Raw genomic sequence first — 26,385 nt, 5'->3', positions numbered from 1 at the left:
ATTTATTGAATACTTAAATGATGACACTTAAAAAAAGGTAATTCTAATGAACATAGAAAAATATCAGGTGTTTGGAAATCCCAATTTGTGTAACCTGGTAAAAAGGCAAACTGAAAAAGATTTTGGTGAAACAAACACATCTATCACAAAGAAAATAAGTCTAACATAACTCCTATATAGCTCTTTGATTTCTATTAGAAAAGTGCAGTCTATTTAAACAATAAAGAAAATAAAACAACTGACTCCATTTACACACGTTTTTCATTCTTATACACAAAGCTTTTCCAGAGTATTCTTATTGCCAAAGAGTTCTCTTCAGCTTTAATGTTATTCAGTAAAAGTACCTCAATTAAGGAAAAAGATATTTTTAAAAAGCCCTAATAGTATATTATTTAAAAGGAATTAATTACAAAAAACATTTCCCCAATGGCATAAAAAATTTTTTAAATATTTTTCTCCCACAATACTTAAATTTTCTAGCAGAGTAACATGACACACAAAGTTATGTCCCAAAGTTCCTAAAAATATTCACACAACCACTGTGTAATTCTGGACTAACGATGGGGGTTTATACACAAACCTCCGCTATAATGTGATCTTTCTAGTTAAAAGAACAGCTAAAGGATCTTGTATACAATTTGAGAAGAATCCATAACATAACTAATTTTTAAGGAGTCACACTTAAGAAGACAGTTCCTGAGAATTAATGTTCATGCAGGTAGAAAAAAATGGTTACAAAATATTGGTATTCCTTTCCCCCCAAAGCAAGCAAACAAAAAAACAAACCAAAAGTGGCTATGTGGTAAAAGTCAGTACAAAGACAGAGAGTAACCATCTGCCTGGCTGACTTAGAAATTAAATTTACTTAAATTTACCTTAAAACATCTAAGGTATAGGAAACAACTTCAGATGTTCAATACAGAACAAATGTTTGATTCTCCATCAAAAAAGACATAATATTTTCTTAGCAAAGGAAAAAACTATTAACTGGATATGGAAAATTTAAAAAATATTTCAAAGTACTAAGAATGCACTGTATACACAAAACTGTTTAAAAGTAAGACTTTTACTAATAATGCACTGTGCAATAGATGTAATTTCATTCCTCCAAGTGTGAAGTATTCGTTTCTGAGCATCTAAATTTTCATTGACCTTGAAGAAAGTAGGCACTGATGATGCAAGTATAATTAATTTATCTTTTCCTTCAAATTATCTTTTCCTTCAAAAACTTCTGCCATATTCACTTTACACACTCCACACAAAAAAAACTGGAAAATAATTTATCTTTTCCTCCAAAAATCTCTGCCATGTTCACTTTACACACAGAACACACACACACAAAAAACCCTAGAAATAATCCAAATGTCTAACAATAGGTGTATATCATACATCATACAGTGCTTTAAAAAATGCCCAACTAAATCTACATTAACAAATCTTCAAAGTAACTTTGAGTGAAAAATGTAAGTTGCAGAGTACATGTAAGAATAGGAGATCAATTGTGTAAAGTTTAAAAACGCACAAAAGACTACATATTATTTATGGATACATACATATGCAGAAAAGGTATAAAAGCATGTACAGAAATAATACACATTAACTTCAGAATAGTGGTTACCTATAGGGAGGGTGGAGAATGGATAGAATGAGATGGGTACAAAGGGAGTTTTAATTCTATCCACAATGTTCAACACTACAAAAAGATTTGAAACAAATATGGTATAATGTTAACATTGTTAAATTTGGTGGTGTTACACAGACACTCATTATTCACTGTACTTCTCAATTTTGGAATCTTTCATAATAAAAATGAAAACATTCACAGGATAAAGGAAAAGTTGAATCACTGCAGCCATTTCCAGACTAGATAATAAGCACACTAAAACACAACACAGGTTTTCTTTTCCCAAATAAGACAGTAAGTATCAACAAAAAACATTGCATAATAGTCAGTGTACACTTTCATGAAATATCCATTGGTTATTACATTAAAAATATACAACAATTAAAGAACAGGATTAAGTGCTTCTACTTCAAAAGCTTTATCTTTGCATGAGTCAAAGGATCCACTTTCACAGCGCAAACAGGCTTTCCTTGCTTTAAAGAGTACCCCTTTGAATTTTCTTTTATGCCATTTCCTTTATATGTGACTGAGAATAAAAGGCTTAGTGTACAGGGTATAGAAGATACCTGGCTAACTGCAGTTAAATAAGATTAATGAATACGTCGTATTCCAATATAAACTAACAGTGGCTCAATTCAAAGATAATAAATTACTTCCAGAACAAAAGCTTTCACTTTTCAGTTTGAAACTTTTAACCTGCAAGGGAAATACATATAGCCTGTAATTCTGTTTACCATCCATGTTTTTTTTTTTCTGTCAGAAAAGCTTTACCATCTTTGTCAGATTAATACTTCCCTGATCACAGATGAAATCTTTCAAATTAAAGATAAACAACTACTTGCCTGTTGTTTCTGATATGCAGTGTTTGGATTTATCTTTGATTCCAAGAGTAGTGATCCTGCAAGTTAAAAAAATATTTATAAGTTTCAATTTATAAAACACTGAATAAAACATCAGAATACACATTAAAAAAACAACTTTTTTCTTCCCCCAGCAGGACATCTGAAGTAATCAAATGTATTCCAATTTACATTCTTCTCTCAAGAACTGGGCTTCATATTTAATGTAGAACATATCATCCTATCCCCATATACCCTTAAAGGAAAAATTTCATCTAAGAACAACATTCAGACCAAGAATATGCGGAGACTAGATTACTTATTATAGTTTTATTGAAATGAAAAATTTAAGGTCTAAATGACCACCTGAAGCCAAATTTCTTTTAACAAGGTTATTTTATTGCATTTCCAGTTTAACAAATAAAACAAATTACAAAGGACGACAACAGGGATTTAAGTACTTAGTACACAAATACAGAATTGCATTTATCCTTTTCTCCTTAAGAACAAAAAGCAGGACACCTCATGTAAAAATAAATGTCCATGACTACTTAAAAGAAAAAGTGCAAGAGTAAAAGATATGTCAAAAATAAACAGAAGACTGCTATTTTTCTTTAATCTGCACATATCAGTTGCTCAAATCCAGCGATCAGATACAGTGAGGAAGGTGTTTTACTTAAGGCTGTACATTTTATAATTTTAAAATATTTCACGTAAGACTCGTACAATAAATCAACGAATACAAGTTTACAGTCTGCTCTGGTGTCCTAACTTGTTTTGGTTGTAAAGTATCCACTTGTTCACAGCACCTTCTACGAAGATAGCCTGGAGGGATCCCAGACTGAAGGTGTATGTGCTTGTGCGTGCGTGTATCGTGGCAACAGTCTGCAATAACCCCAGGAAATAGGTGCATTTTGGTTTTCCCCAGCACCTGTCGACTGTGGCAACTGGGGCTAGTTAGCAAAATCAGTTAAAAAAAAAAAAAAAAAGAAAGTTAAGTTTTACTAAATCTTTTGTACCAGGCATATAATGGAATAAGAAAATAAAGGGGGACGGGAAGGGTCAGTTCCCTAGAACAAGATCACTACTACCTTGTTTCTCATGACTTCCTCTCTTCTCACACTCTTCCCCCCACCTCTTTAAGAGGCGAGACTGGAGAGGAAGGGGTCAAAGGTTTAATAAGGAGAGGAGGCGGGGGAACAGAGAATCGGCGTCCGACTGAGGATAAATCCCGACAAAGTAGTTTGTCTTCACCGTACTGAAGTGCAGACAGAAAACCAATGCGCTGTCCCAAGCGGTGGCAGTAACAGTACTCGGCCCAGGGCCTAAACCCCAAGGCTGTGCCCAAAACGGAGGCATGGTCCCCTATCCTACGGTTCCAATAACCTTACCGTCGGACTCTGCCCGAACCAGCAGCGACATTCCCTTGAGCTCCTCCACATAGGTGGAGGAGACGTGCCCGGTGCCTCGGTCGTCCCATTGCCGGTCTTCGTTCAGGGTATAAACCTTCACTCGCCGCCGCGTATCCGACATGGTGGCTGCTATCCCCACAGCTCCAGCCGCCGCCTCCTTGCTCACCTCGTCCGCGCCCCTCACTCTAGAGAGACGGTAGCGGCGGTGGCTGCAGCGGCGGCGGCGGCTCCGGAGAGGCCCGAGTTCACCATGGCTCCCAAGGTTCAGCCGCGGGAAGGGGCAACAAGAACCACTGAGACCTTTCCGCCCGGAGTCCCGGTTACCTCTCACTTCACCCCCGCACACACCCACCCTCCCCACCCTTTGACCCCCAGAGCTCGCTCGCTCTCTCGCCGCCGCCGCCGCCGCCGCCGCGGTAACTACTACAGATCCGCCATCTTGTAACCCGATTCTCTCTGCCTTTCTCTTCCTCCTCCAGCAAGCTCGCACGGGCTGTACTAGCAGGGGCTACGGCGGCCGACGAGCCCAACAAGAGGCACCTCCGTTTCTGCACGCACGGTGTTCTCGCGAGGCGGGGTACTGGACTGAGGTGGGTGGGTCTAAGTGCGACTTCCTCCTATCTCGGCCCCGCCTACTCCCGTGGGATCTCGGTTGGGTGGGCGGTCTTTGCGAGCTCCTTGTCTCCACTGGTGCCGCGAGAGTCCTCTCTGGGCAGGCGGCGGGCGCGGAGTCGTGGATTCGGCTTCGTGCGGATTGCTGGCTTCACCCGGCGTGTGACGAGCCGTGGGATCCAGCTCTGTGGAAAACACAAAGCAAACCTGGGAGGTAGGCATCCTTGGACGGGACTCACCCTGAGCAAAAGGGAAGGAAATGTGCTCGCACTCCTTAATGGAAGCTCACCCTTTCAGCCTGTGAGAGAAAAACGGTTTAAACCTCTTTCTGTGAAGAGGTTAGCCCTTTAATGCGACCCGAAACCCCCTGAAACTCGCTATGGAGTCTGTTACAGTTAAGCATCTCCTCAGGAAGTGTCCTGTGCATCTCCAGGAGATTGTAATATTGTACACAAGTGTATCGTTAGGCTTTTGGTGGCTGGCCATTGAAAAGCATACTTTCCGCTTCATGAAAATACAGTGCCCTTCCCGTGTTTGTAACGTCGGAAAATAAGTCTTCAGATAAGTTTAGGGAAGTGGCAGGGAGCTACTTTCCTAACATATCGAAGAGCACTGTTTCGATATTTTTGAGTTTCTCTTGCTGACATTTCTCGCGTTCTCTCTCGGGAGGTCTTATGCACTGAATAAGCGAGGGAGGAATTCTCTTGACGTTCACGTTGTCAAACATCACATTAAGTGTAAAACGTTGAGTGGTGGATACAAACCATGCACTGGGCCCCTGTTCGTTTTCGGTAGAATTCTTTTGTTCGTTTTTAAAGACAGTTTAAGCTTGTTGTGCCGCCAGCTTTTTACAACCCATTAGTCTGAAAGGTGAAAGTCAGGCGAGATGCACACGTTTTACCCTGCAGCGCATCTTGGGAGTTGTAGTCATTCCTTATCAATGGTGTTTTCAGAACGTGCTTATGTTTTGACCAGATCTTGTGGGTACACCCTTCCGCGGTACACTAAAACGTGAGACGTCTTACACAGAGCAGGCGCCTGATAAAAATTAAATTCTCGGTTCAACATCTGCATACATAGGATTTTTAAAAATCTAAGTATACTTGGATTAAATAGTTATAATATACGTGGCAATAGAGCCCGTTAATTGCTGTGATTGATGTGGACGAAATGCATTTTGAGCCCAGAGAAAATAACATTTCTGTCTCGGGTCAGAGAAAGCTTCACACAGATAACTTTTGAGGCACACTCAGATAACTTTTGGGCCTGATGTTAGAGGATCCCTGAGTGGGAGTTTGGCTTGAAAGGTGTTCAAGGCTGTGGGGACCAGGTGAACAAAGTCATAATGTGTTACTGGCCTAAAAAAACGTATAAGTTATGTATTAAGTTAAAGGAATGAGAACTGTACAGAAGTCACTTTGACACCATACATGTTAAAAGTTTACTGTTCTACAAATAAGATCTAACTCTGGACAAAATTGAAACAACAGGAGTCATTTCCTGTATTTATTCAATCATTCAGCAAATATTTGTTGAGCATATATTATGTGCTAGACATTGTTCTATACAGTGAATAAATAGAAAAAGTCCCTCTTTCATGGAGCTTACATTCTAGTGCAGGAAGACAGTAAACAAACCTATGCCAGGTACTGATAAATGTTGTGACCAAAAAAAAGTAGCAGAAGGTTAGAGAGTGAGTATGGGAAGGGTAATGGTGTCTATTGAGGGGAGGCAGTCTGCCATGCATTTCCCTAGGGGAAGGGAGAGCCAGAAAGCAGTAACTACAAGTACAAAGGCCTTGAGGCTATAAGCATGCTGAGTGAGTGAGAGGGATAGCAAGGAAACCAGTATGATTGGAGTGGAGTGAGAAAGGAGGGAAATGGTGGGAAGTAAGGTTGGGAGTGGGGGAGAGGCTGTCTTGAAGGGCCTTGGGTTTTGCTTTGAATGAGTTGCAAATCCATTGGAGAGTTTTGAACTAAGGAGTGGAATGATCTGAACAGTGTTTCAAAGCATCCCTTCCACCTTCCCCTTAGTATCCCTTTTGCTGTACTCCCCAATATCTGAAATAAGGGAACAGAGTTAAACCCTCAGCACTCATCTCTGCCCCTTGCTGGATCCTCAGGCACAGGTTCTTGTTTTTTTCTTGCCCTAGGTCACAGGGATTCTCTCTTCTGCAACAGGCCGACCTCTAACATTTGTAAGGTCCAGGACAAGCACACAAAAGGAAGACCATATACCATATGTCTAAAGATTTAAAAATTTTAAATCAAGCTATTAAATAAAATATATTTTCTTTTCCTACCTTTGGTATACCCTAAGCAATATATTTTCATATGGCCTGGAAACCAGATTCCAAATTCAAATCTAGAATTCTTGAACTCCTCAGAGTTCCAGAGTCTCCCTTTGGCTCCTGAAGTCCTTAGCCTGCCTTCTCTTCTCACACCTCAGCTCTGCCTGCAGTTAGACAGCCCTCATGTGCACACAGAGGGTACCCCAGCCTTTTGTCCAAGCGCTGTCTATGTCTACTCTCCCTGAATGTAGTCACCCTTTGGCCACTCCTCAGTGGCCAATTAAGGACAGAATTTGGGAAGAGGACTGTGCAGACCCTGGGAGCAGGCTTGGCCTTTGGGGCAGGGAATTCCAGTGTGCCCAGAGCATGGTCTAGAAAGGGAAGAGTGGGTTCCAAGTGGACACATCCCTTGGTTTCATGGACTTCTCATCCCATGGAGAGAAACATAGACAGAGGGCCAGAGCAGGATTCTCCAAGACACACTGAGGGCAGTAATGCACTGCAACAATGTGTATTCCCCAGCAAAGGTTTTCTTCAGGCAAGTTCCACTCCAAGGGTTGAGATAGATTTCTATATCTGTATATGTAAATTTATACCTACCACCTTTTTTTTTTAAACATAAATAATGGAATACCGTACATACTATTTGTACTAATATACCCTAGTTTATTTAAACCATTTTTTCTGTATATATGTCATTTCCAATAGTGCATAATTTCAAACAATAAATGATTGTACAGAAGTTGTTTCATGTGTGCCAATATATGCATAGGTTAAATTCCTAGAGCAGGGTTTTACAGTTTTGGCACCACTGACATTTTGGGCTGGATAATTCTTTGTTGTGAGAGGCTGTCCTGTGCGTTACAGGATGATTAGCTGCATTCCTGGCTTCTACCCACCAGATGCCAGTAGTATTGCACCCCATCCTCCTGTTGTGATAATCAAAATTATCTCCCATCATTGCCAAATGTCGCTTGAGGGCACATTACACTTTTTAATTCTTGAGGATTAAAAAATATAGTAATCTCTACAGAGTAAACTGGGTTCTCAGTCTTATTGACTCGTGTCCTTGAAATGTGAGGCTTTCTGTTTTTACCCTTCCTAATTCTGTGCGATGTTTTTGTGAAAAACTTTTATGAAAGCTTCTTTGCTATATTCATTCATTTTTTTCCTTGAGGTGATTAATCTTTAAGACCTTCTCCATTTAAATAAGTCATCAAAACTGATAACCTACATCCTCTTCAGCTACATTCCTATTTCTCTTCCCCTTTTCAGCCAAACTGTTCAAGGGTTAAAGTTGTTTATACTCCCTACATTTCCTCACCTCACCACTGGACTCCTTAATTGAACCTATCTATTGTGGTTTCCATCACCCAGCCCTCACCAAAAAGCTCTTGATAAACTCACTAAGGACATCTTTGTTGATAATGCCAATGGACATTTTTCAACCCATTTTACTTGATCTAAGTTAAAATTGACACTTATTTGTCTGAACTTCCTTCTTTCCAGTCATCTCATGATGACTCCTGCTTTATCTTTATCCTTCATATGTCACCACAATTATCACTTATGTAGAAGAGACTTCCTTGACTAGGTCAAATCCCTGTGGAACCAAAAAACCCAATTCACATCGATTTAAATGATAAGACAATTTATTGGCTCATGTGAATAGAAAGTCTGAAGATAAGATGAACCTCAGGATTGATTTAACTGAGTGACTCAAGAGTATCAGTGAGAACTTGATTTTCTTCTGCCTCTCAGTTCTACTTTCTGCTCTGCCAAATCCATCCTAGGGCTGATTCCTTTTGTATCTTAAGATGGTAGCCAAGAGCTCCCAAGGCTACATAGTTCTTCACATCAAAAGAGTTTCTTCACATATCTCCAGTTGCATTGTGATTATACTAACTTAGGTCACATGCCCCCTCCTGAACCTAGAGTTTTGTGGTCTAGGGAATGTCATGTACTGGACTGGCTGAGGCAAATCAGGGCCCATGCTTGTAGTTGCGGGTGGGGTTAGTCCTACCCAAATCCCATGTATGTTACACTATGTGATATGGGTAAAGTAGATGCTAGGAAGACAACCAGAGTATTCATTTTATCTTCCTATTACACTTATAGCACCATGCACCCCTCCATTGTAGCATCTGTCATACTTGTAGCTTTATATTTATTTGTATGAGTTTTTATTAATAACTGTCTCCACATGTAGATGAAAAATTTTCATGAGTCCAGGGAGTATGTTTTTCTCACCATTGCATCTCTGGTACCTAGCATCTCATTCTTCTGAGGTGGTAGGTGGCAGTGTTACAAGGGCGTGTATGGGTATGTGTGTGTGTATGTGTGTAGGGATGGTAGTCCTTTGGTTATGTGGGTTTGGGAAGTGGAGTTAGGCATATAGCCCCTCTCTGTATAGACTTTTACCTTGCCCTCAAATTCTCACCCCTGATCCTTTGATTTTTTAATTTTTTTTTTGTGGAGATAATTTGTTCTCTTTTCGTATCTGATCACCTCTGGGGTCATATAGATTGTGACTTCCTCTGTTCTGCTAAATTTACCACTGCTCTTCTATTTGCTTGTTATGCAACCAACATTTATTAAAATCTCTTGTCTGCTATTGTCTCTTTTGTTTGCCCTTTGGGCTCTACTTTTTAAAAAAATTATTTAACTGTGTTGTTAATTTTCCATGTTTAACCAAGGTATTCTGTCATGTTTTTATGGCTTTTTAATGTTTAGTTCTCTAATCCACTTGAAATTTTTTGTATATATGAAGTAGGATGTCAATTTAAAATTTTTCCTCCCAATGGAGAGCCAACTGTTAACATCATTTATAGATGAAATAATATGAAATGCTATTTAAATCATACTCTTTATTAAATTCACAGACACACACACACATATACACACATATATCTAGATTTGAGTCTGAATTCACTGTTCTTTTTCCATTGTTTTATTTGGCCAACTCTAGTATGACAGTTAATTGCTATAGTTTTATAATTTGTTTTGATTTTTGGTTGGTGTGGTGGCCTTAAAGTGCACCACTCTGATCTCCTTAAAGAGAACCTACTCTGGGGAACATAAGTTATCTGACAGCAAGCTGCCTTTTGGGCTCCACCATTATGTTTGTGCCACAAATACCTCCTGCTGCTCCCAGCCAGTGACTCAGCACAGCAGGGATATAAAACTTGTCCTTTCTTGTCCAAAGCAGAACTCCTCTAATGGCAACTTTGGCTTGGGGAACTTAACAGCCAGGATGAGACTTTCTTGGAAATACACTAGTCTGAAGCTCCACCCAGTTATTTCCTTCCCTTCCTCCTTTTACAGAGGTCAGACTTGCACTATGGTCTGCAGGCTCTTCCTGTCAATTCCTGAGCCCACGTATTTTATCCATCACAGACATTAACCCAATTAATATCTTGCAGATCCCTTCTTGGCATCTGCTTCTCTGAGGACCAGAACTGACATAGGTGATACAGGGAGTGATGTCAGAAATCAGACAGTAAGATGGGGTTTGGGGAATGGTTTACTCAGTCCCTGGCACAAGGTGGCCATTTGACTACTGATTTCACAGGTAGTGACCTAGGAAAACATCCTAGAAGGGGTGAATGCTGTTGGCTATTCAACAGTTCAGGATTTGAAAGATATGGGAGAAACAATGCTTATGAGGAGAGGAGAGGTGGCCAATTAAGTTGTACTACTCCCTTGCTGAGGGCTAATGAATTGAGGGCACTTAATGCACAGTTAAAAACTACATTTGGGAGCCAGGGGGGGCTCTTTGGTCTTCATAAAGAGGCCCTTATTCCCTGCAGTGGAAAAACAGATATGGGATTTGACAGTTACAGAGCTCTAAAGATATTTGAATGCTCAGCCTAGGGAGGCTTGCTATGCAGCTAGGGCCCTGGTTGGGAAAGCCTGAAGCTTTGAAACATGGGATGGATGCCCATATTTTGGCTCTGTAGATATCCCTGGATCCTCAGGGGCTGCAGAAGTGGCTTATAACTCCTAGTAAGAGATAACACTTCCCCCTTGCAGAAAGACCTCCTCCATAGTTGCTCCCATTTCTTGTAGCTGAGAGGCTATGGTAACTAGGGTTAAATCTGGTTGCAGTATTTAACTGCATTTGACAGCTGATTTCACAGGTAGTGACCTGGGGACTGCTTTGCCTGATAAGGAAGATTACACACCGAAGGGACTGAAATAATATGCTAGCATGTATAGCAGGAGCTGGAGGAGTACGCTTGGGACTGGATTTTTAGGGTGCTTGATCAAGGGGGCTGGAGGTTAAGACTGAATAATCAAGACTTCATTGACTTTGGGACTGAAGATTTAACCCTTGTCAGGACCACAGGGGATGGGGCAAACTCACTGCTGGTGTAGCTCTGTGAAGCCTGGAAAAAGAGAAGTGGAAATGAGCTCATACCACGGCAACGTTTGACTGCTATTTATTTTGGCAAACATATGTGGCCACTGCTTGCTTATTAGTTCTAACTGTTCTATAACAATTTAAAGTGTTTTTTAGATGATCATCTGCAAATGTTTCTGTTCTTCTCCACCTCTGTTTAATCTCATCACATTGATTAGGACCTTAGAACACTGATGAGAATAATAGTGGTGATTCTTGTTTTGTTCCTGACTTTAATGGCAACATCTGCAGTGTTGTATACATGTTCTTAATTTCTGATAGATACCATTTTCCAAGTTAAGGACGTTTCCTAATATTCTAAATTCTCTAGGAAGTGTACATCGAATTCTATAAATTGACTCTTTCGCATCTGGTTATTATACGGTTTTTCTCTATAATTCATTATAGAGATTATATGCTTACCCATTCTTGCATTCTTATAGAACTACTTTGTCCTAATAGCTATTGCCAATATTAAGATAATTTATCTGTTTTCATAAATGATAATGGCCTACATATTTTTTACTTAAAAAATATCATCTCTTCTAACTTATGAGTCCTTGGCAATAGCATTAAATTTTATAGTCAATATCAAAACTATAACCAACTACGCAGTTTGGGTTTTCATGAGATATTGGGTATTCTTCAGTGTTTCCCAACACACGCAGGATAAAGTTCAGAGTCCTAAGTCTAATATTCGAAACCCCTCTACAATCTGACCTCTATTTACTCTCTTCTTTATCCACTGGTAAAACTGTTCCATTCCACAGGCAGCCTTTCCCTTTATAATCATCCTTTAAAGCCCAGCTCAAATATCACCTCTCCATAATGAAGTCCTATTCAAATTGCACTTCTTAGAAACTTTCCCTTTTTCTTCCAGTTAGAATTAACCTATTCTTTTCCTTTTTATGACTTTTTTAAAACCTTTACTAGACTGCTCATCAGTCTGCCTTTCATAAGTTATTGACTCTATATAGAGTATATATAAGTCTCAGAAGGAAACAATTCCATCATTTAGTACTGTGCTCATAGTAGGTAGTTTTAATTACCTTTAAATTAATTTTGTAAATTTCAGACTAATTTTGAAACTTGTTGCAGTGATTTGAGATATGCTTGAGATGGTAAAACTGGAGTTGTTTTAATTATCTCTGCAAAAGTCACTTACGCCCCAACTGCTTTCTAGGATATTAAGGTGAATATCCAACCAATATGTTGGTTGGTGACTTCATACTCATATTTAATAAGTCAGACATCTTTCTCTTCAAAACTATTTTGCCCCCTCAGGTTTACTATTCATGTCACAGATCCTACTATCTTCACAATGCTCAGGCTGAAATCCTTAGTCCTAACTGCTTCTTTTTCTTCCAACTACATCCCCTTCTGAGTTAATCTAAGTCTATCCATTTTCTTTTTACATTTGTTTTGCAGTATCTTGGTATTGGCTCAGTCCATTTTTTCTGAACATTCTCCCTTCCCAAGGAGTGAGCCCTTGAGAATTCTCTGACTAGTTGCTTGCACCAAGTTTAGGGTTACCAGATTTACCAAACAAAAATACAGGATACCCAGTTAAATTTGAATTTCAAATAAACAAGGAATATTTTTTAAAAATATAAGTATATCCCAAATATTGCATGGGCCATAGGACACTGAACATTTGTTTACCTGAAATTCCAGTTTCACTCAGCATTCTGTTGTTTTATCTGGCAATCCTAATCAGGTTTGACACCTTTCTCAAGCTGAGCCTATCGTTTTCTCCTCCAGAAGTTGAACTCAGAGACAAGTAACTTCCTGTGGGATAGCCATCTTTTGTCCCATGATATGAAAACATGTTTGCATAGAAGAAAAAATCTGTTATATGGAAAGCAGCACAAATGAGAGGCCATGAGACTCTATAGGTAGGGAGAACTGTCTTAGTTCCTGATAACTTGACAGTCCTGGTTCAAGTCTGCCACAGGGAGTGTGACTTGCCTTCTGTGAAATAAATTCATGGCCCTGTGATAAAAATTCCCCGTTGCTTTAGCTTAACTTAGATTGGTTTCTGTCCCTTGATACCAAGACACATTCTCTTTTCCATTTATGCTGCCTACCACCCTAGTCTCTGATGAGCCTGGAATTTTGTAAAAGCTTTTTAAACTTTTACACGACTTCGGTATCTTCTGTCTTCTTACCAGTAACCAGGTATATTCTTGCCAGATTAAATGCTTTAAAAATATCACCTTGCACTGGCTATCTCTTGTTTTATATTCTTTAATAAAATTTGCTTTCTAATTCTGATGAAGAACAGGCACAAGATTAAGGAGTAAAAGACTGTGAAATTGGTTTATAGAAGGGAAAGGCTGCTATATATTCCAGACATACAATACCAATAAAGTTGTTAGTCCCTTTATCTGGAATTTTCTTTTCCAAATAGCTGCACATCTTCTTCCACTTCATTCAGGTCTCTGCTCAAATGTCACCTACTCAGAGATGCTATTCTGGATCATTTCATCTAATATAGTACCTTTTTTTTTTTTTTTTAAATCACTCTATCCCCTTACCCATTTGTTTTTCTTTAAAGAACCTACCACTATCTGAGATGTTGTATACTTATTGCTTCCATCCACTAGAATGTGAGAATTGGAACTTTATCTGTTTTGTTTACTGATGCATCTGCTGTACACATTATAGTACCTGGCACATAGTAAGTGTTGAATAAATGAATGCCATGCTTGGCTGAACTGAAGTGAGAAAGATATTGATGTTAGATCTAGAACTTCAAGATATTCTATAAGAGAAGAAAAATGTATTAAAAAGCTGTAATTTATGGGCAAGGAGACATCAATAACAAAGGTTATAAAGGAAAAAGTCTTTAAGTACCTATATTGCACTAACTACCAAAATGGGAACTCAATTTGATTTGAGTCATTATAATTTAGAGATCTTAGCATATGATAGCCCTCATAGAAAACCTTTTTTGGAAAGCAGGGAAAACTACCAAGATGTGAATGTGAAAAATAAGTCCAGACATAAAGTGTACGCTCTTGATTTAAGTGGAAATGAGACCCTTTTCGTGGTTTGTAGTTAGTGACCTGTATTTTCACTTTGTGGCACTACTGGTCTCTAGAGTTTAAGAACTAGCTTTATTTTTCCATATTATTAGCAGCTGGGAGTCTTTTTGAAAAATAAAATCTAAAACTCAAGAAAAACATAAATTACAATTTTGAAATTCTACCAGTAAGGGTTATGTCTTAAACAGAAGACAAAGTGAGAATAAATTTTTTTTTGTCACTATTATAAAATAGAACAATGAAATGTACAAAGCATATAATTTAAATTTAATCTTTCATTTTCAGTTGATCTTCAATAGTTCAGAAAGTATATCAACATTGCCTGTCATGCTATTTTACATACTATACATATACATAATCAATGTTTACTGACTTAAATACCCACATTTAAAAAATCTTTGGTCAGCTACATTTTTAGTATTTTCTGAACTAGTTAGCCCTGAGTCAAGAATTTACAAATATTTTATCAGATTTATAAAAGGAAGATTCTAAATTATGACTTCCACGAATCATTTACTTTTTTTGTGGAATTATAATGTGATATATTAAAAAATGGGAATGAACATCATCTTACAGCTATTACTAATAATTATATCAATAGCCTCTAAACACGGCTGTTTCAAACATTTACTTATTAACTGAAAATCATGATTCCTCCATCCCTTCCACCAAGAACATCCATACATTAGCAACATACACACACAAAATGAGCTAGTTCTATATGATGAGTAAATTACTTTTCTGTATTTTCTAAATTTGAAAAATGTATTACCTCATTCTCAACAGGATCCCATTTATAATATTTACTCCACTATGTTTATGGTTTTGTGACCAATTTGAAAGGTGGTATATCATTAAAATTAGATCAAATTAGCTCCCTCAGCTCCTTACTATATCTAGTAACTGTACTAAAGAAATAGGCACTGGTTTTGAATATGGTAAGTTTCAGTTTGTGAAACAGTTGTGGGTAAGTAAAGCTATTATGCAGAGGTAAACCATAAGATGGCTAAGAGTAAACTGTCACTACTGTATAGGAAGAAGAAAAATATGTAGGAAGAAATCCATCATAGCAGCAAATGTGACCCATTATTTCTAAATTTTTCAGATATTTCAAAAGTACAAGATTTAAAGGGTAGTCTTTTCTAAGACGTATAAATGACTTACTTTTAGTAATAAATATGTATTGATTTATAATGTAAGTAAGAGTAATATAGGTAATTCGGAATTAAAAAATGGAACACGTAAAGTGAGCATTTTAATATAAATCATTAGAATACATTTATATTATATATAAATCTACACATTAGAAGATACTACTGAAATTTTGCTATACAGAATATCACTCTAGAATTCTTAAAAAAAAAAAAAGTCACTGAGAAGAATTAAATGATGACTGTGGAATAGATTCTCCCATTACAATACTGCTTCTGTCACTTAAAGTTTTGACAACAGTTGTAGCTGGAGACTGGAGCACTTTCCGAGAAAGCCTCATCCTTCCATCGGCTGGATCACGTCCAAAGTATTTCACCTGTGTTAAAAAAACAAATATACTTTAAAAGTTACAGCACATTGACTGATGCCCAAATTATTGGGTTGGCCAAAAAGTTCGTTCGGGGGTTTCCCCGAAATGTTAATTTAAACTTACATGGTCCAAATAAAGCAATGCTTAATATTTTCACTTGTTCACTGAAATCATGGCTCAGTGCTAACTGGACGTATATGCTAATAAATATAATTTGGTTAAGTAGTGATTATAAAAAAAGAAGAGACGGGGGATTTAGTTGCCCAATTATAATCTTCTGTTAGACTTATCTGTGCCTTATTCTCTCCGGACCAGGTGCCTATACTGGAAGAACAGTGAAAGCCATGGTCTGTGAACCTAGATAAGGGCTTCCTGAGCCTAAGTATGCTACAAACTATATAAGATTATGCTTAGGTCACTCACTGTTAACACTCAAAGGACCATCTATCACACTGGAGGTTATTTGGCTTGAACACAGACATTGAAAGTCAGGGGGAAATGTGGTTGTCTTTTTACATCAGAAGGGACTTAAAAACTATCTTATACAGAGAGATTATGTTTTAGTTCTTATCTTTCTCTAGAGGCTACTTGAACAATGGGACTACAGATTGGGAATAAACCAGAAGTCTTAGTTACTCAGGTCATGGGTATCAGGAACAACTGGAACAGAATGTGGTACAGCCAAAAAAAACCAGACTGTCAACCACTTCTTTCATCTACTCATACAGGACTATTAAAAAGGTTAAAAAAAAAAAGTCGATTTTGTTATCAGAATTCTAGAACTGACATCATGGCTTTCATCAAACTCAAGAACTTTTAGCCTCAAGCAGTATAGAAGCAATTAAAGTCTCAACTCCTCAAATACCTTATACCTAATACTCTGCATAGCCATCCCTGACTGGCTCATGTATTTTTAAAAGCTCTAAAGGGGACTACTGTCCTAACTAACCCGTAAGCTCCTTGAGGGAAAGAATTGTATCTAAATCCCTAATGAGTCTGTTTTAAGCAACCCTAAAGTTAAAAAAGAAGCACAGCATATAAATAATATAAATCACAGATGTTGATTTGATTCTTTCAGCTTATTTGATGAAACAAATAATTGAAACTTCAAGTATAATTTACAACTTTAAGGCTAAAAGGTTGAATACAAGTACCTGAATTTCTTGGCCAACTTCTAAGCCTAAAGCAGTGGGATGTTTAATCTGAAAGAGAACGTGTTAATCTATTAGTTGTCATGCATAATTACCTACTATCCATGGTAGTACACATTTTTTTCCAAGTGGAAAACAGCTTTATTGGTTTTTCTGATTATAAAATCTGTTAATTATAAAGATTTAAAATAATACAGAAGTATTCAGATGATAGTAAAAATCATCCAAAACCCCTCTGCTTGTAGATAACTAATGGTAACACTCCAATGAGTATCCCTTCAAATAGCTATTTAGTGTGTGTCTTGCATTTATAAAAATGGACCTTACTGAGCTTGTTGTTTTATAATATATAGATTTTTATTCAATAATATGTTGAGATCTTTTCATATTAATAAATGAAGCATTATAATTGAATATTCAAATTAAATTATTTGTTTAACCAATCCCCTAAAGATGGTCATTTAATTTATTTTAAATTCCAGTGTTGCAAATGTTAATAATCAGTGAATCTAGGTGAAAGGTATATGGGTGTTTGGTCTATTATTTTTTCAACTTTTCTGTAGGTTTAAAAAGTTTCAAAATACAAAGTTGAGGGAAAATAAACTGCAGTGGTGCAGTGATTATATATTCATATAGTCTATCCTCTCAGAACAAAGTATGAGAGGAACTTTGTGGTGGAACTTCTAGGTCCAAAGGTAATTGTATATTTACCAAACACTCTCCAAAAAGTTTGCCCCACTTTACATTCCTATCAACAGTGTATGACAGTGTCCATTTTTTCTCTACACTCTTATTTATGCACATTGGGAATTTTCAACTATCTGAAAAGTTGAAAAATGGTAACTTGGCTTTATTTGCATTTTAAAAAATTGCTGTTGATACTGAATATCTTGGTTAGCTTAAAAACAACAACAACAACAGTTTTTCCATGTTCTTTGTTCATTTTCCTATTGATATTCATCTTTCTTACTGACCTACACAAGCCCTTTGTATATGAAGCCTCTGTCATATAAGCAGTTTTTCCCCTAAGTTGCTGCTTGTCTTTCAAACTTACTGTAGTTTTGCCATAATTTAAAAATATCATGGGGTCAAATTTTATCACTTTACTTACATTTTTGGCTTTGATATCATGCTGAGAAAGATTTTCCCAGTCCCAAGATTATTAAATATGCATATTTTCTTCTAGTGTCCTTCCTCAACCCTCACCCCTCCCGATGCCCAGATTTTCTTCTTCTGCCCTCACTGCCTTAAAAAGAAAAGTTTTCTTTTTTATATTTAGCTCCTTGATCCAAATGGGATTTTGGTATAAAAAGAGGAAAGATCCTGTTTTATGATAACTAGCTGTACTAATATGATTTATTGAATAATCTTTGTTTCTTCACTGACTAAAAATGCAACTTCTAGTATGTATTATACTCTTATGTATATAACTCGGTTTATTTCTGGTCTCTATTTTCTGTTGTTTATTTCTGGGCCAGTAATACTGTTTTATCCTGTATTACTTTATAATATTTGGTAAAACAGACCTATTCTTTCTCTACCCCCATAGTATTCTTGAATGGTTTCATATTGGTTTCATAATGGTCTTCCAAATGTATAGACTACAACAAAGACTAAGAACATCCTAAGAATTATCTTTCCATGATTGACTGGTCAGGAAAATTGGGAAAACAGGGCTGTAACTAGATATTTTTACTAACTGCTATGTGTTAACTCTAGAGGCTATTCTACCTTAAAACACTCAAGAATGTTTTTATTCCATCATGGAAAGAGAAATATTATCTGGTAAACAGTGTAAAACAGCAGTATCTCTGTCTTTTTGGTTTTGTTTTTGTATTTAGGCTAGTAGTGGACAAGATGTACAATCCTCATCAACCTAGGTAATTTCACTATGGTTATTTTAAGGCAGTTTTTAAAATAATCAACTATGCCTTTCTTGTTTTTACCTTTCGTTGATCAAGTTGAGTGTTATGAAGTAGTACTGCAGTCATATTTGGATATAGTTTAACCATTACTCCAGTGTCTCTATGAAAAGGAAATAAGCCTGGTTAGAGCAATAAGTAACTCTATTATCTACTGATAATTAAACTGTGATTATGTTTTCATAGGAGAACAAAGTAAAAAAACACATAAAAACCCCTCTCCAGTACATGTTTTTGTAACTATAAAAAGTACTAAGAGGGATACTTATTTTTCCAATTGAAAATACACTTTATATTTAAATACTTATAGATCAAAGGACAGAGAAAAGATAAAGGAAAAAATATGCTGGTTAAAGCTTTTGAAATATATATTCTTTTATATTTCTCTTCATAATATTTTCCAAAAAGTTTTGAAATGACATTAAATATTTTAAAATAAGTGTAGAATTATCATCAACCTATTAAGGAGTGATTTAAGGAAGGGGGTTACATAAAATGGCATACTTATTTCATTAAAAAATTTATCTTCCTTTTTTTCTTTAATCTACTAAAATAAACCATCTCATTTCTTAGTTTTCACCTGTGATATTAAACAAATTATCCCATTGCCTTTTATAATTCATTTCAAATAGTTCTGAACATGCATGCTACATCTGATAATTTTTTTTTCTTAAAAAGGGAATTTTCTGACTCAGAAAATGCAATCTTTTTAGCTGCTGAAAAAATGATTTGAGGTTGAAACTGGCATTTAAAAAAAAATGCACTACTTAGGCCTTAAATAGTACTATCTTTAAAACAGACAAACAAGAAACTACCAAAAAAAAAAAAGAAAAAGGAAATATTGCTAAGTCTATTTGGGGCTTGTTTACTGTTTATTGGGAAGATTAAAATGGTGGGAAATTTGGTTAAAGAAGACAATTCAGTTAGAAGAATATATTAGTATAATTATAATCACAGAACCATGTTAGTGAAAATCTACAAACTGGTGCAGAAAATAAATTTTATGTTAAAAATAAATAATGATTATATGGTAATTGACATATAATCTAAACATCTTACAATTTCAAAGTAAATAATGCAAATGTGAAGTTAACATGAGCTTGTAATATAAATCTTATAAAAACCAGCACAGCATTTTAGTTGATATTACCTGATTTCAGTTATTGTGGCGGTATATACTGCTCCAAATTCTAATTGCTGCTCTTGCTGTAAGTGCAAAATAAGCCGTAAGATTCATAAAGAGAACAGCAACAAAAAGTAGAAGAAAACGACTATTAAAAGATCTATTCTTACATCATCTTTGCAGATTTCGGTAATGAAGTCTCTTGCTTCATGCATGGCACTGGGTGTTGGTGCAAATATAGAAAATGTTTCTTCGTCCACCTGACTAATTGTTACTCCTTTAAAAAAAATAATTTTATATATTAAAGTTAACTTGCTCATTCCTTTGAAGAATAGTCGTAAAAGTAGATGTGAGAGCAGGGGAATGACCTGGAAGTAGCTGGGCAGGGTTGTGCTATGCTTAATCACTGCTTTAGAAATGAAGGATTCATTTACCAACAAATACACACTGCACACCTGCTATGTATCCAACACTGTGCTAGGCCCTGGGGATACAACAGTGAGCTAATGTCCCTACTTTCTTGGAGCCCACAATCTGGTGGGAGAAAGCATATAAGTTCTTATTTTGGAGAGTTTGGTTTTGCACTCTTAATTATGAGAAGAAACTATACTAGAACCCTTTCCTCACCTTTTCTTCTTTCTCCCTCTTACTCTTTAGAGTGGTGAACAGATGGATGAGGGACAAAATCATGTCCATTTCTCAATCTTGAGAACTGCCCAAGGTGACTCTACTTCTCGCTCTCCTTCAGTAACCTCAAATCTGGTAAGTACTATGTAACCCAAAGATTGATTCCAGAAAAAAACAAATTGTAAAGCATACTACTTCTACACATACCCTTTAAATAAAAGAGTCTAAATAAATAAGACTAAGTGAAAAATAGCAGAACTCATAATAAGAAAAATTAAAGCAAAACTCCTCTAAAGTGAAAAAGTAATTTTTCTAAATGTTTGATTTTAAAATGTTGAAGAAAAACTGATGAATTCTAAGTCAGTCTTCTTGAATATAAAGATGATCGTTTGCTAATTTATTACGAGGCATACACAGAAAACTTACAGTAAAGACATGTCAGTGTTACATCCTTTTTTCATCTCATTGAGATGTCAATGTTATATCTGTCTCTCATTTCTCAAACATATTTTTTGAGAAACACAATAGAGGTGAAATGGCAAACTTACCTGACCTAGCATTAAATAAAAAATCCCAAACGTCATACAACTCTTACCTGTTTCAGCCTGAAGTTTTTTTAAATGATATCCACCTGGTCCAATAAATTTTGCTCGTTTTGATAATGGAACCTGAACAGTTTCTGAAATGTAGTACAGACAAAAATATAAATTATTTAAATATATATATATACATATACACACATACACACATATATATATGAACCTAAAACATGTACTGGTCACTCAAGACTTGGTCTAGACACATGTAAAAATATTTCAGCATGAAATACAGAAAAACAATTTGCTATGTGACTAAAAACAATTCTAACATCTAAGAATATCCCCTCAAATTTAAAGTATTTTAACTATAAAAGCATTTGACTTTTTTGTTTTGTGTATGGATTTAAAAAAAATTTTAAATACCAATGTACTTTCATATGTTTACCTTATCATGAAATCAGTAATTTTAATGTATTACCTACAACAGGTCCATTTTCTTTTCTAGATGCTCGAGGTTTTGAAATAGTTTTGTTCATAATCTGTAATATCTCCTTCTTTGCCACTTGAAGAGATAAAAACATAATAAAATTATAACTGTATAAAATAAATGTGATCAGATATAGCAGTATTAGTTTTATGAAGTAGGATCCAAACTCTTTAGCTTAATAATCAAAGTTCTTTACATCCCAATTACCTTAACAATTCTACTTGTATTCCCTTCTCCAATCCTATCTCGGGGAGTCCATTTGTAAAAACTGAATTTTCACTGGTTTTCCACATTGATGATTAGTCATGTACCCAGTAACTTAATACTTCTTGATCTAGGTTGTTACATTAAATTTCATTTTCTAAAGCAGTATTTTATAATAAGCCTATTTTTAATAATAAGCCTAATGGGAATTATAGTTCCCATTAACACAAAGACAATGATAAAAGGAGAATCAGGCACACTGGCTTGGCTTACCTGAGGCTTGCTGAATGGCCTCCATTACAATTTTTATTGGTATTCCAGGTAATTTAATGTCAGCCTAATATGGAAAAGCCGAAAATTTATGTAAATATTGATTTATGACCTTATTTAAATATTTTAAAATGAAACAAAATGGGTTTTAAAATACCTGTAATGCAGTTATTCCCTTAGTAGTGCCAGCTATCTTGAAATCCATGTCACCATGGTAATCTTCAATCCCCTTAAAGAATTTAACAAATTATGATATAATTTTAAACAAAAGTGAAATTCACCCATAGTCACTGTAGAGGAATTTTTAAAAATAGCTTTATAAGTAAACCATGTCCTTTAGGATTATACACAAAAAAATACCTGTATATTAACTACTGCTTTCAATTTGTGGTTTTTTAAGTTATAAATATATCATTAGAAAATCACTTTATTTTCAGATCATGTTCCCCCCCATAAATGCATAAGGATTAATTTATGATCATCCTAAAGTGAGCCATTATGGACACTTATACTGTAATATTTATTTTTAACTCACATTCTATAAAATCCAAGGCAAATATGCAGAAGAGGAAAGTAAGAACAAGGACTTCTATTTCTCCAGCACTAGCATTCTTCTAAGCACACTATGCTTGTAAAGTGTGTATAATCTTCACCATTAAATATCTGAAAATGTGAATATACTTGCCAGAATATCTGTCAGCAAACGATAATCTTCTATTTCACCCTTGTCAGGATTGTTTTTGGTGACCAATCCTATTGCCACACCTGCGACAGCAGATGAAATTGGAACTCCTATAATTGAGAAAGAGAACTTGTGTGCAGTGTGTACATCAGCCTAACATAGGTTATTCATCTTCTTTTGACATTGGGTGGTGTTCTAAATTGACGGTTACCAAAACTAAGTTAGAGTACAGGTCTTAATAAATCATATGACTATCTCCTTTCCTCTTTAACATATAATAAAAGCTCCTTAACATAATTCTAATTTTGTTCTCAACAAAAACCTCTCTAATAATAGCAAACTTAACTCTTAAAGTAATCCGTTTCTTTGCCCTTTGCTTTTGGTGCCTTATTTTTTTTTTTTTTTTGAAAAGTAATCATGTATTTGTTAAATCGTTCCAGCCTGAGCCCTTTAGTCCACCTTCCCATGACAGACACTATTAGATTTTTTGTATATCCTCCCAGAAAATTATACTGAGGGAGTAAAAATGTGAGTGTAATCTTTTCTTTTCTTTACCTTATTCTTTTGAATGGCTGCAGAGTACTCCCTGTATGTGTTTATAAGCTATACAATAGAAGTGGGGTTACTGAGTCAAAGGGTGTGTGAATTTACATTTGTTATAGTGTCAAACTGTCTTCCACAGTGTGTAGCATTTTATACTTTTACCAGCAGTATATGAGGGTACCTGCTATTCTATATTCTTGTTAATTTTTGTCAAATCTTTTGACCTTTGCCATCTGAATGATAAAGATGGCAGCTTATTGTTTTTAACTTGATTTCTGTTTGAGTGAAGTTGAACTTTTTTTCATGTTTTTAAACCATTTATTTCTTTTTCTGTGAACTGCCTATTCATGGCCTTCAACCATTTTTTTACGTGGTTGTTAGTCTTTTTCTTATTGATTTGTAAGAGCTCTTTTAATATGGACAGATCTTTGTTAAATATATAGAATATTACGGTAAATAAAATATAAATACGAAATGTAATATAAAATATTATTTTCTAGTTTGTTGACTTTATTGTAATTTTTTTTTTCCTGTAGAGGATTTTATATGCAATCATGGTTCCTGGATTTTACTTAGAAAGTTTGTTTTTTTTTCTGGCTGTGCCCCGTGGCTTGTGGGATCTTAGCTTCCTGACCAGGTATTGAACCCCAGCCACTGTAGTGAAAGCACTGAGTCCTAACCACTGTACTTCGGGGGAATTCCCTAGAAAGGTTTTCTCTGTTCAAGATTTTCATAAAATCTTCCTTGTTTAATTAAAAAAAAAAAAGTTTAAAGTTTTGATCACTTGGAACTTATTTGGTGGTATAAAGGAGTGTGACAGAGACCTCATTTCATATCCTCTAAGCAATCTCACATATGCCCAGTTTTAACTGTCACCTACAACGATGACTTACAAATCTATCCCTTCTGCCTAGTTCTCTTTGCTAAACCCTGGATCTGTATAGCCCATCTGCCTATTGGACATCTCCAGCTAAATGTCCCCAACACATCTTAAATATATATATACAATTATAGTCAAAATTTAATCACCCCCAATAAATCCCTTCTCTCCTGCATTCCCTGTCTTGGTTGAAAGCAATAAGACACTCATACTAGAATCAACACGTCTTTCCTCATTTCCTATACACTATCAAGTCACAAAGATCTGATTAGTTTATCCTCTAAATTAAAAAAAAAATTGTCCTGGATTCTGAAATATCCATTTCGACTCCTTTATTCCAAGTCCACATTATTTATTGCCCTGGCAACAGTTTCCCTGTCCAGTTTTTTAGATTTTAGTAACCCCACCCGCACCCCAGCTCCTGTTCTCTCCCACCACATCCCCTAGGGCTCTCATGTAAGCTAGGAAAAACTACCCCCAAAAGAAAAAAAGCAGATTCGCATCATGCCACTCTTCTCCATAAAATCCTTCAAATTCCCTATTACCTGCTTCCGGAATTTTTTAAGTTCTGTGGTCAAAAAAGTTTGGGAAATAGTACATATCCTGCTCCTAGAGATTCAATATTCACGTTAACATATTTAAGTTTATTTAAACCATATTAAACACACTTGCTTAACCCTGTGCAAACCTACTTTAGAACACATTTTTTTTCCATAGTATACAATAATCAACATCCTGTTGTACTCTATTTTATGGAATACTGAGTTGGGAGATACTAGCTTTAAAAGTTCAAACTCCTTAATGTAATACTGATCTTTGAAATCTGGTCCCAGTTTATTACATCATCACTTCTTTCAAATACATTTCAGGAACACACTATACTGTTTCATAACTTTGCGTATGTTGTTCCTTTCACATGAAATACGGGCCCTGCTGATAATATGCCTGGTCAACAACCACTCAACCTTTAAACCCAGATGAAATGTCGCTGTCTCTATGAAGCCAATTATGTTCAACTTAGTTCTTCATCCATATTGTACATATTTGTATTATCTCTTTGATATGTTAGTATCTTTATCTTTGTTTTTGTTCCTGTAAATTTTTTTAAAACTGGGTACCATTTGTATCCCTGGAGCATAGACAGTGTCTGATGTAGGACATGGCAAGCACTCGTGTTTGAATCAAATACCATTTGTTGGCTCTTCTCACAGAATTTGACATTTATTCTTGTCAAATTTTTTTGCTATTTGGCTCCATATTTTTTTATCTTGTCAACATTTTTTTTTTAGAGATTAAAAACTGTCATTTAACATATCAGTCACATACTCCTTTTTATCAGTATCCTTTTCATTGGAAGGCCAGTGTCCTTAGTCAAGTCAATAACAAAAAACATTGAAGAGGACAGGGTTTAGGATGGAGCAGCTTCAAGTATTCTACTTGAGACCCCTCTCCAACCTACCCATCAGATTATCCAGTCCTGGCTGCTCATCCTTCAACCAGTTATAAATGGTATACTTATTACCCGTTCTCAATTTCTGCATCATTTACTGCCAAGGTCATTAACTACCAAGGTGAACTCTAGACACACTGCACAAGCAGCACCCTCCCTCTCTACTCTAAACCTAGTAATATTTTCAAAAACAGAAAATGAGTTTACTATGGCATGACTTATTTTAAATGAGTCTCTTCTGGTTCCTTTCTTAAAATACTTATACACTGTTCTTTTACCATTTAAGAGTCTTGCCAAGGGTCACTGTCAAGTTCACTGGGTTATACTTTACAGGAAATACATTTCTTATTTTTCAAAGTAAGAATTCTTTGTGTCGTTGGTATACTAATCTCCATGATTTCTCCAGTACTGCCAAATTGGTTCAGTTATCTTATGATGAAGTTCTCATCATTACTTAGGATGGGTTTTTGTCTAGACCTAACGATCTGAATTCATTTAAAGCAGTTAAAGACTCTCTTATGATCTTTTATTTAATCTTTCAGTTCACCTTTTTCAGGATTTGTTCTGTGTTTTCCAATATGAGATTATAAGAGTGATGAATGCAACCTCCATGAGGACGGGAACTTTGTTTTGTTTACCACTGTGTCCCAAGAGCTTAGATCAGTGCTTGGCACAGAGGTAGCATACAATAAAGATTTGTTGAATGAATGCATGAAGGTGAAAATAGAAATGGTATTTTACCAGCTACCTTAAATATCA

At 36.0% G+C, this 26,385-nt stretch overlaps 2 protein-coding genes and 1 long non-coding RNA gene across 4 annotated transcripts in view; 1 reads left to right on the top strand and 2 right to left on the bottom strand.

Annotated features, from left to right (window-relative positions):
- PPP4R3B (protein phosphatase 4 regulatory subunit 3B) overlaps window positions 1-4,325 on the bottom strand; it is a 66,193-nt gene extending 61,868 nt beyond the window's left edge. Inside the window, exons 1-2 of the mRNA XM_029231482.1 lie at window positions 3,855-4,325; window positions 2,467-2,522 (exon numbers count right to left, since the gene is read on the bottom strand). Of these exons, the coding sequence (XP_029087315.1) occupies window positions 2,467-2,522; window positions 3,855-3,996 (198 nt within the window). The 5' untranslated portion in view covers window positions 3,997-4,325. The remainder of the gene's footprint in view (window positions 1-2,466; window positions 2,523-3,854) is intronic.
- Window positions 4,326-4,552: 227 nt separating this feature from the next.
- LOC114900671 overlaps window positions 4,553-26,385 on the top strand; it is a 191,808-nt gene continuing 169,975 nt past the window's right edge. For both annotated transcript variants that reach the window (XR_003794910.1, XR_003794911.1), the window contains exons 1-2: window positions 4,553-4,701; window positions 20,602-20,706. This is a non-coding gene — a long non-coding RNA (uncharacterized LOC114900671). The remainder of the gene's footprint in view (window positions 4,702-20,601; window positions 20,707-26,385) is intronic.
- The window catches only part of PNPT1 (polyribonucleotide nucleotidyltransferase 1), a 40,851-nt gene continuing 28,970 nt past the window's right edge, over window positions 14,505-26,385 (bottom strand). Inside the window, exons 19-28 of the mRNA XM_029231999.1 lie at window positions 22,757-22,863; window positions 22,229-22,300; window positions 22,075-22,138; window positions 21,589-21,672; window positions 21,167-21,250; window positions 20,115-20,221; window positions 19,972-20,027; window positions 18,846-18,924; window positions 16,903-16,950; window positions 14,505-15,754 (exon numbers count right to left, since the gene is read on the bottom strand). Coding sequence (XP_029087832.1) covers window positions 15,596-15,754; window positions 16,903-16,950; window positions 18,846-18,924; window positions 19,972-20,027; window positions 20,115-20,221; window positions 21,167-21,250; window positions 21,589-21,672; window positions 22,075-22,138; window positions 22,229-22,300; window positions 22,757-22,863 — 860 coding nt within the window. The 3' untranslated portion in view covers window positions 14,505-15,595. The remainder of the gene's footprint in view (window positions 15,755-16,902; window positions 16,951-18,845; window positions 18,925-19,971; window positions 20,028-20,114; window positions 20,222-21,166; window positions 21,251-21,588; window positions 21,673-22,074; window positions 22,139-22,228; window positions 22,301-22,756; window positions 22,864-26,385) is intronic.

This window comes from Monodon monoceros, unplaced genomic scaffold (assembly GCF_005190385.1).
Source record: "Monodon monoceros isolate NGI ecotype Baffin Bay Population unplaced genomic scaffold, NGI_Narwhal_1 Super_Scaffold_19, whole genome shotgun sequence".
Classification (NCBI taxonomy): domain Eukaryota; kingdom Metazoa; phylum Chordata; class Mammalia; order Artiodactyla; family Monodontidae; genus Monodon; species Monodon monoceros.
The sequence above is the reverse complement of the archived record's forward strand: the minus strand, read 5'-3'. Positions and strand labels throughout refer to the sequence as shown.